We start from the raw sequence: 11494 nt of genomic DNA on the forward strand, positions 1-11494 counted from the left end.
TGTGTGAACACTTATAAGTCACTTTCTCTCATAATGTAACATACTCTCCCATTGTACAATAGAGTCTTGCTCTTGTGCTAATCCTCTCTCTAATATTTTTTTCTAATGCATGCTAGAGTGAGCTTGTATAAGTGTTGTGAGGTGAGAGGAGGGAAAAGGATCCATAGTCCAGTGTAACGGTGTGACAATGCTTGCAGGAGACAGTGAAAACTACTACACAAGGAGGTGTGGAGCTTGGAGACCTTGAGGGTTATGAACTTGACTATTGGAAAGATTCATCGATTTTAGCTTACGAAGGTTATCTATTGTAAATTTGTTTCTAGGAGAGGACAATCCTAAAAATACATTCAAAATTCACAAGGAGATTATTGTAGCAAGCTACAACCGTCTCATGGAGATCTTTCTAATGGCCAAGATCATAACCTTGAGGCTCTCCAAGCTCACACCAATTTGTCACCATCTCCGAGCATTATCACATCGTCATGTTAGACTATGGGTCATCATCTCTCCTCTCACCTCATAGCACTTATATAAGATCACTACTAGCATGCATTAGAAAAGAAGATTAGAGAGAGTATTAACACAAGAGCAAGACTATATTACATAATGGGAGAGTATGTTGCATTATGAAAGAAAGTAACTTATATACAAGGCCATGTGATCAAGTGCCCAAGCCTCATGAGAGGCATATTTCTCATACAATACTTAATCTCATAATACATGCATGAAGTACATTCACACGTAATTCAATCTAGCTTGTTGCCCCATGCTCTTAAAGTAAGAATTACGATAAATATTCTATCAATAATTTTTTAACACTCGTCTAAGCTGTAGATTCTGACACCATTAATTCATAGATTGATTACATATTCTTTTATAGTATCCGTCTTTTTTATTTAATATAGAATTATAGTGGTAACTCCTATTAGCCCCAAAATGGGTTAGCATTCACCCTTTCCTAATCACTTGTCTCCTTGAGAAATCTCTCAAGACTTACCCCTAGTGGAAGTGTCTGTCTCGTTAACGGGGCTATCTTTATTTATAGTCAAGGGATCCCTCTTCTCTATGACACTCCATACGTGGGCATAATGCGGATCATCAACACACTTCCCCTTAAGTGATTCTAAAAAACTACTCTTAATTTGAGTAAAACTCAACTCGTTAACCATGGGCATGCGATTCAATGAATCAGTCCACATTGTAATGTCCTTTTCTATATCTCAGTTGAAAGTCAAACTCTTGGAGCAACTCAGTCCATCGAGCTTTGCATCCTTTCAAATCTTTTTGACTAGATAGTCATTTGATACTCTCATGATCAAAGACTATCTCAAATCTGGCACCATATAAATAATTCCTCCACTTCTTTAAGGCATGAATTATAGCATATAACTCCATTTCATAAGGTGAATAATTTTGTTGTGCTCTGTCCAACTTTTTACTTTCAAATGCAATAGGTTTCCCCCCTACAGCGGTGAAGTACTACTCGTCGGCAATGGAAGATGAAAGGCACGAGAGGAAGAAAAAGTAATTGCCTCTCCTTACGCGTCAGCTACCATGTGCAAGGTTTTGTTCATCTCTGCGGCTACTGTGTGAACATTTATGTGTCAACTTGATGGTGGCTGATTTAAACACAAAAGTGGTGATCGGTGTATCCACAACGTGCAATGCTCATAAGTTGAAAACGTTGAGGCATTGTTGACCATCCTACTCTGATACCAATATAAAGGCTTCCATAACTGCACGACCTTCTTCTCCAAAATAGAGTGCTGAGAGCCCCTTCGATTCACCTCCCAACCACAGCCAAAAGCTACCCGGTTTCTATATCTAGACTCAAACTCTTTTAATAGCATTATGCTCTTCACACGTGCCTGGCCACTCTTATTAGTGCTTGATCACCCTAGAGTCCGTAACCGATCTTTTGGCTCCCCTAAACCCCACCCGTGCCTTGTCCGGACGGTCGAGCTCTCTAGGCTCCCAGTAATTCCATTGTCATGCCAGTAGGTTACAAGATATTTCGATTGAGTTCCAAGTTGTTAACATGTACTTATCAAAACCGAGCACAGTGTCACGTGTGTAGAGGTCTAGGCCAAATCATGTAACTCAATCAAGTTCCATGTGTGATCATCCATGTTGGCAAAGTAACTTGATTGAGTTTGAGCCAATGCGTCATGGGGGGATGACCACACCACCATGTAACTCAAATGAGACAACCTGCATGGATGTTCTTTCTTAGATGAGCCTTGATATGACAGGCTTCTATGTGATTTTGGTAGTATACACTACCTCTCAGCATGTATTTCACATTGATGTTTGGTGCACATGCCCCCATTATGAGGAGAAGCCATTGGTGCACGTGTCTTTGGTGGAAATCCTAGCTTAGATGCCGATCGGGTTGTTTTGTGACCATTGATGGTTAGGAGATGGTCAAGGGTTTGAACATAGTTGTCAGGGCAGGGGAGTCCCAGGAGAGCTAGTGGCATGCCTTGGCAGGGGGTTTAAGTGCGAGAGCCCCAGCCCAATGGTATGGATTTATTATTAGTGCTGAGAAGTGGGCTAATTAGTTATGTTGAGGGCAATGATTGGGACAATGAGACTATGTCTATGCGAAGTTACCACCCATATTGTACCACACCTCTTTTAGCATTATATATGGCATAGTTATCACAAGCCAAGGTACCTAAGGCTTATGAGTATAGTTATATATGGCATAGTTATCACAAGCTAAGGTACCTAAGGCTTATGAGTATCCAGACCCTCTACACTTAGTACACTCAACATCTAGATTTTGTCTAGATCACCATCTAATTTGATAACACCATTACATTGTACCTATCTCAAAATTTTAAATTCTTTCCTTCTCTATCTATTACACTTTTCTTTGCTATCTATCTTTCCGCTATGCTCTATTCTTACATATATCAGAGCTCTTGGGTCCTTTTCGTAGAAATAGTGTATATATTCTAGTCTTTCTTTGCATAAAATACTAGAAGTGATGGCTTCTATCTTGACTGCTACTACTGCACAAGTCTTGTGCATTCATCCACTAGCCTTCTCAAAAGGCAAGTTTGATGGGATATACAACACTCTCTAGAAAATCAAAATCAACACCATTCTCGACTCTTATGAGGAAAATCTACCCACATCGTTACCGTATTAACAACTTTAACAATCTCATTACACCCTTGGTGCACTATTGGTTCTTTTTGCTTACACTTTTGAAGGGACCAAATACCATGAACTCAAGCCCTAATATGTTTCAAAGTGAGGGGCTGAAGACATAGTTCAAGATGAGCCTCCTTGTTATTCTAAAAATAAAGTAGTGTCTTTTCACAAAGTGGAAAAGATCACGAAAACCACATGATGGAAAGGAAAAATAAGACATGTGAGCACGGAAGGATATATAGAGTTCCAAAAATTCCTTGGAAACATGTTTTGACATTCTAAAATTTCTTGAACACTTTAATGCATACACAAGTGAAAGGGGCACCATAGCTCTACCAAAAACTAGGAGGACAAAAAACACAAAAGCCGATAACTTAGTGTATAATGGCCGAGCCAAAACAAAGCGATAAAACTTACATAGCCAATACAATACTCCAAGCATGTATATGTGGGAGAGGAGTTTCTAGATGATAAAAAATAAAAAGTAAATCATTGTTAGCAAAATTATGGAGCTACAAGGACATGACAAGTGCACCACACAAATTATTAATATTGCAATCCCTTTTATACAATATACCAAACTAGTGACTCAGTGTCCACACAAGACAAACCCTAATTATGCAAAATGATCAAGGAAAAGATTCAAGTGTGCTAGGAATCAGGGTTTATTTATGTATATGGATTGGGTGTCCCCAATCTCTATTGTGCACCAAGAGAATAGGAAGTTGTAGATATGTATTAAATTGTATAGTTTACAAAGATTTATCAAGCTTTGTGTAGACTTCTAATAAAGTTTCACCACGATTTTTTTAGCCCATTCACCCATAATTAGGTTGCTAAAAAATTCCATGTGCATATAGATGTCTCTAAGGTTATAGTGGGACACAAGTAAGGGAACATAAGCTTGACTATCCATTTTACTTTGCTATCTGTAAATTAAATCAAGTAGAGCAAAATTACACTTGTAAATTAAATCAAGTAGAGAAAAATTACATTGCCACAAAAGAGAAGGATATGGTCAAATGCTAAACCCATTCTATATGGATCATGAAGTGCTGTTGTATTTGGTAAACAAGCCTTACCTAAGAAGGCACATTTAAAGGTGGATTTAGTTATAAAGATAGGACATTGTTGCAACTTGTGAGACCATCCTAAATAAGCATCCTTCTCTTTATGCAATATTAATTGAGGCTAATTGCTAATAAGGACAATAGAAATTTATGATGTATTAATTCATTGGGACTAATTACTATAAGGTTAATGCTAAGGTTTTGACCTTAGCCATGTCTTTCCAAGCATGCTCAACCTCATGCCCTCAGTGCCTTGAATTATCTTTCTATTCGCAATGCTTGCAGAATCACACAATCACTCTATGTCAAGAGAGGGTCGTGTACCTCTTCTGCTTGTCTCCTTATGCGAGAGAGCGACCCTAATGCATGCATGGAGAGAGAGAGAGAGAGAGAGAGAGAGAGAGAGAGAGAGAGAGAGAGAGAGAGAGTCTCCTTTGATGCTCGTGAGCACTACCACCCCTTCCCCTACCATGTACCCTTAAGAGATATGACTCTACTTGAGAGTCATAGAGAGTCTCCTTTGATGCTCGTGAGCACTACCACCCCTTCCCCTACCATGTACCCTTAAGAGATATGACTCTACTTGAGACCATTAGTTCTAAGAAGAGATCTATAGGAGCCTAGCAGATCTCTTTGGGGGAGAGAGAGAGAGAGAGAGAGAGAGAGAGAGAGAGAGAGAGAGAGGGTGGGGGGGTTTCCCATTCCCCTGTTACCTTGTACCCCTGCAAGACATGAGCCTACTTGGACATCGAGATGTAGCATAGGTACAACGAGTTGTACATCATATGCAACTTGCGAAGAAGAGTCGTTGTTAGAGCACACTACCCATTATGACCATTAGGGATGCCCAAGAAGTCATTTTTTCATGTGTATGGCTAATGGGTGATTCCGTTATTTCCAAACACATGGTATATGCAGGAATGGGGCCACACTAAGGGTTATGAATGATACTATGTGAAACACGACAGATGCCATAGGTGTACATTTAGGCCTCAATCATTTATCTTTGTCAGTAGGTGAAAGAGAGGCATAGGTGGTACTGAGCGCATGTGCGATGTAGGGATGGTCATCGAGAGTATATGTGGGACATTTATTAGATGTCGATGGTATTTCTTATGGTGGTGTGAGCCATGATTATTTTGTTGGTCATGCACCATTATTTGTATATATTATTTTATCTGCCCTCCTGCACTTGGGCAATGCTATTTTTATTAACGCATGTGAACTAGGTTATTAGTTTTATACACTTTGTGTGTGAACAACTCTATAGTGCAAGCCCAATTTTGTATGAGATAATATTTGTACCTCCAAGGACTAATTTTTTAATACATATCCAAATAGTCATGTCGTGCAGGGAGCTACATGTATGAGGGGGAGATTCAACCCAGGTTCGACGCGACCTTAAGTAAATGGTGATGTTTAATTTTTTTATTATTGTTTATGCTATGGTTTTGTGTTTGATTTACTCAAGGCCTATGTTTATGCTATGGTTTTGTGTTTGATTTTTTTTTTTAAAAAAAATTATGGTATAGATTGTTTTTCTTCATAAGCATGGAAAATGCCGCTTAAGGGCCGGCGAGGGCGGCGGGAACGTTGGCAAAGAATCTACGATGAAGCAAATTTAATTGAATTGAAAGGATGATGAGAAGTGCTCAATGGCTCCAAGCGTGTGTATGAGTAGCCGATGGAGCCTTCAGGGCAAAACCGCACTGGTCACCGGGGGAACTCGTGGCATCGGGTACCCTTAATCCCTCTTAATCCTCTTGTTAGTGTTTAATCACTCTTGTGCTGGCAGTTCGTATACAAAGGTTAAGTTCGTGCTTATCTTGTGATTAAGTTCGTGCTTATCATTTGATTACGTTCGTGCTTATCATGTGATTGCGCCTTTGATTACGTTCGTGCTTATCGTGTGATTACGCCTTTGATTAAGCTCTTATCATGTGATTACGCCTCTGCCTTTGCGCTTAATTGGATGATCGTGTCTACCAGGCGGGCTATAGTTGAAGAGCTGGCTGGCCTTGGTGCATGCGTGTACACGTGTGGCCGCTCCCAATCGGACTTGGAGAGATGCCTGACTGCCTGGAAAGCGGCTGGCTGGCACGTGCAAGGCTCGTCTTGTGACGTCACTCTGAGAGAAGCCCGCGCTCAGCTCGTGCACAACGCAACCGAGTGCTTCCAAGGAAAACTAGACATTCTTGTGAGTACATTATTATTGTGCATTTCTAATGTATTGCTAGGAGTGTATGTATTATTGTGAATTTGTACCACTTGAAGTTTATGCAAGTTTTTTTCCCCCTTTTTTTTAGTTTATGAAAAAAAATATGGAAGTTTTTTTCCCCTTTTATTTGAGTTTATGAAAAAAAAATGGAAGTTTTCTTCCCCCCCCTTTTTTTTGTTTATGAAAGTGTTATCTCAAAAATAAATGTATTTGTATTTATTACCCTTCGTAAGGGCTTTTTGACTCATGCTTGGGTACACGGCACGTTGGATCCTACAACTGATATATAAATAAATGTACTTGCATAAGCCTTTGCTTACATTCAGAAGCTCAAATTTCTTGAACCAAGTATATTAAAGAAAATCTTTGAGATATCCCTCCACCAACACCTTGAATGCATGTGTTATGCCGAGCTAATGGCCATGCTATTCTCTTCTAATCTACATCATAATTTCATCTTATGTACTATAAGAGTGAAAAGTTGATGCCTTATAATTTATTTTAGAATGACATATTTACCAAGAATATAAAGATTAAGCATACATTATGGCTAAATTTGCTTGATATTATTCTTTTAATCATAATTATTAGAGGTAAGATTCAAGTTTACTCCATTGATATTGTGATATATGCATATACATCAAACAACTTGGTGTCATAGTTTCAAGAGGGAAGTGCAATATACTATTGAGATGGTTTACTTTAACTTGATCTATAATAAGTTTTGCAAAAGTTCAAAAATACCTCTTAAGTAAAGTAGTCCTTGTCTTTTGTTGTGGTTGCCTCAGGTGAACAATGTGGGAACCTTCACAAGCTCACCAACTACTCTAATCACTAAAGAAGACACTAATCATATGATTTCCACTAACTTGGAATCATCCTATAACTTGTGCCAATTGGCTTTCCCATATCTAAAAGCGTCTAATGAAGCAAGCATTATCTTCATTTCCTCTGTGGGGGGACTTCAACCCATTGCCTTGCCAAGCAGTTTATACTCCATAACAAAAGGTGGCCTCACCTATACCTTCCACCTTACATATACATATATTCGAATTCAGCTTATATGCACAACTAGAATATGAAATCATTTTCTTATGTTTTATGTGCACATCTAGAACATGAAATCAATTTATTATATTTGATGCTCACTTGTGATGCTAATATGATTTCATACATTCTCAAGGGGCTCTTATCCACCTTACAAAGTCACTAGCATGTGAATGGAGCAAGGATGGCATTCGTGTGAACACAGTTGCGCCTGGTTTTGTCCGAACAGAAGTGTCTAATCAAGTGGGCTCTTTATTATTAAGCTTTGAATTTCCCAAGTACCCATGACATAAAAAGAGCATGCAAAATAATTAATGAATAAGTTGTGCCCTTACAACTACATGAACTTTAGCACTAGACACATTAAGAGTATGTTATAAATAAGATGCCAATTGATTTTCTCAAGAAAACAACCAAACAAACATTTAGAGATCTTAGATGCCATTTTTTGAAAAATTTAAAGCATGATATTCTGAGCTATACAATTTTGAAACACATTGCTAAAAATATGCACGGGCTATTATTATACATAGCTTTTGCATAGTCAAATTAGTGCAAATCATAAAAGTATGACTTGTAGATTTTGGTACATACTAATATGGATGACTTTTTTGTAGGTTTACAATGAGGATCAGAAGAAAAAAGTGTTGAGTGATGTGCCCATGGGTAGGCTAGCAGAGCCTGAAGAAGTATCTGCAGCTGTGGCCTTCTTGTGCATGCCTTGCTCTGCTTTTTGCACAGGTGATGTTATGCTAGTAGACGGGGGAACGATTGCTAGAGGGTTATACCCCCTGTGAATCATAAGACCAAATTTTTATCATGTTAACTTTTATAGGGTTCACTCACTAAAGGGTGAAAGCATGATAAGGTGGACTGAAAACCTGTGTCCTTGACAATGGTTTACAAAACTGGTTGTGAAACACTTTTATGTAGAGTTAGAGGATTAAAACATGGCTGTTTAATCTTGTTTCACATTTATTAAAGGCACTGGATAAATTGCTAAATACATCTTATGATGATATTAAATTCACTAATATTGGTTGTCTTCAAGTGTGGTAGAAACCAATGTAACTGGTAGAAAGTGTACCACCTTATCATGCTTTCACCCTAAAGCAATTTCATCATTATACAAACTTTTTTCATGCTGGTTTTCATAGGTTTCATCATTATACAAATATTTCATTGACCCTCATATCTTATGGATCCATTTAGAGACTATGTCAATAGATTCATTATTTAAAGCTATTTTTTATTGTCAAAGGTATTTTGAAACTTAGAATCTTTTTTAGCCTCACCAAGCTCATTAATTTAGGGTCAATGCATGCTTGGGTGTAGCCATTTTTGGTGAGGTTTAGGGTATTTTTTCTGTATAGGTAACTTGCCCGACCCATAACTTATGCATTGTTCAATTGGAATTTGACAAACTTGGTATCCAAGCAGTAGTACACATTCCAATCTTCATTATGAGACCAAAAAAACACAGAAGTAAAATTTATAATCTGATCATTAAATTGTTACAAGTTCAATGTGGCATGTGAGGCATGTGTTCTAAATAGCATATGTTATAACACTTTATGCAAAAACTTCAAAAATTTGTTCTACACATACATGCAACCAAGTAATCATTCTAAAGTACACTACGTGAGCTTCTCCTCAGCCATAGGACATATCCAATTGAGAACATCTGGTATGGTTTAAGGGACCTCCAATGTTGTGCTAAAATTTTGTATACCCATTCGAGGGCACGCTCCTCCATAACTTTTTTTGGTTTGTTGAAAACCTAAACGGATTGAAAAAATGGAATCCACACTAGTGGGACTAGTACATGGTGGTCTTAAAACACTGATAGTTGGTGATATTGGTATCTTGATTCACCCTGGAATGGAAGAAATTGAAAATGTTCAATTTTTGCATGTGCAGAGATCTTTTAATAAATCCAACACTATTTACAATTTTTCATTGCTTCTTTTTCACTGCAGTTCCATGCTATATGACTCATAAGCATGTCAAGGGTCATTGCATTTCACATTGCACACCATCAAATCCAATAGCGTGCCCTTTGGCCTATTGGTGTTTTGAAGCATTTTAGGCCACATTCCACTTGCTTGGGGGCAAGATTTTGCTGACGTGTATCGTCAGAGGGGGGAAACTACGGCGGGTGAAAATTTCAATATCTCGCGGACTTTCAAATTTTTAGGCCTCCCGCTCTAGAGCGAATGTTTTGAATAAAGTACATAACCTGCCACGCTGTGTCAGAACCTGCCACCTCCTACGTTGTAAGGTATTGTGTTCGTTTTCTTTGTCTTCTTTTCTTTGCTCTGTAAGACATCTTCTTTTCTTTACTCGCCTCACCAGCTAGCTGGTCTTTGTCTGATCGTCTCCATGGAAATGGCAAGATGCAGCTCATCCCTTGCCCTACAAGCTACACGATTTGGTGTGGCATTGTCTTCTTTACCCTGGTAAGTTATCTTCTTTGCTTTACTCACCTGCTGGGGACGAGCTCGGTGGTCTCTATCTGATCACTTTACTTTGCTGGCCTCACCAGCTCGTTGGTCTCTATCTTCTTTGCTTTGCTCACCTCTTAAGTTAGATGATCTCTCTCTGATTGTCTCCATGGCAATGGCAATATGCAGCTCTTCATGGCTTGCAAGAGAACCAGACAAAGGCGGCGAGATAGGAAAGCTGAAAAGCTTGGTCAAGGCACAAGCAGCAAGTTGTAAGACGAGGAAAGAAATGGCATGGACGAGGAAACAAGCTCAAAGTGGCAACGCAAGACACGTTAACAACGTATGCGGAGGAAGAAACAACGAGAAGACATAAGACTCCTTGCAGAGAGCAGCAGCAGGAAGTGGTTCAGATGGACACATTCAAACATTGCCAAATTGGAGCGAAGAACACGAGCTGTGGTCAATCGATCGGTAGGAGAATCCACGGCAACAACATCAGGCCATTCAGATGAGTACAAGTCTTGTGTCATTTAGAAGCTTTACCTTGCACCCTAAAATTCATAGAGTGACAACCCTACCAACACCTCAGGAGATGCACACACAAGAGAAACTGCTTTCTAACCTGAGAGATGGCCTACACAAAGTGAAAGGGGTGCACAGCTTAGATCAACTAGCTGCAACAAAGAGGGCAACATTAACTATGCTGGTATCCCCTGAAACAAAGAAGAAACGGCTTGGACGCACAACGTCGAAGATGTTGTCAATCAGAAGGTCCAACATTGCTCCAGCAGTTGGACGTAGAATAAAAGTAATGTAGGATGATCCAGAATCGAAAAGTCTGTGGGCTTCAACAGAACGCAAGAAAAGGAAAGACAACCTGACTACGGAACTCACTACTAGAGTGACATCGTTCTGGCATGAGAACACGAGAGTTTCTCCAAACAAGAAGGACATTTGCAAAAAGCGAACGGGACGCAAGCAGTTTGAGGAGCACATCATACACTTGCTTAACACAACGCAGGTCAGTGGTGGTTGTCCTAACCAGGTGGTTGTCTGTGATTCTCTAAAGCTTTAGTACAAATTGTTTGAATTCTAAAGTGATTATCCTAAACCAGCCAGGTGGTAGGAACATCATGCAACATACCACCGAGCTAGTTTAGGTGTAACACCAATTATATGGTTGGAACAAAAATAAACAGCAATGCCACCGAGCTGGTTCAGGTCCAACAACAGTTATGTGATTGTCCTAAATCAGCATGGTTGGAACAAAAATAAACAACAATATCGTTAAGCTGGTGATGTTAATGTGTAATTGGTTGATGTTCTTAATGTGTGTAATTGATTTGTTTTGATGTTCTTAATGTGATCGTCCAAACTAGCCTGGTGGTTGGAACTGGAACATCAACAGCAATATAGTTGATCATATGGTGGTTGAAATTGTTTAGTTTTCTTGTAGTGAATAATTGTTTTGTTTTCTAGTAGTTGTTTAGTTAAATTACTGAATTTCCAATTGTAACAGCAGTATATAGTTCACATGTACCTTTTTGTTA

The 11494-nt window shown here is 39.0% G+C and overlaps 1 protein-coding gene across 1 annotated transcript; it reads left to right on the forward strand.

The window, feature by feature from the left end:
• The first annotated feature begins 5851 nt into the window (after positions 1–5851).
• LOC147611983 (tropinone reductase homolog At1g07440-like) lies at positions 5852–8469 on the forward strand. Its single transcript, XM_086784244.1, has 5 exons — positions 5852–5970; positions 6222–6429; positions 7239–7458; positions 7634–7740; positions 8115–8469. Exons 1-5 carry the CDS (start codon positions 5888–5890, stop codon positions 8292–8294), a joined length of 798 nt encoding a protein of 265 aa, XP_086640370.1. The 5' UTR covers positions 5852–5887; the 3' UTR covers positions 8295–8469.
• The last annotated feature ends 3025 nt before the right edge of the window (positions 8470–11494 follow it).

The sequence above is a fragment of the Cibotium barometz genome, chromosome 46 (assembly GCF_041138505.1).
Source record: "Cibotium barometz isolate CiBa-2024 chromosome 46, ASM4113850v1, whole genome shotgun sequence".
NCBI lineage: Eukaryota > Viridiplantae > Streptophyta > Polypodiopsida > Cyatheales > Cibotiaceae > Cibotium > Cibotium barometz.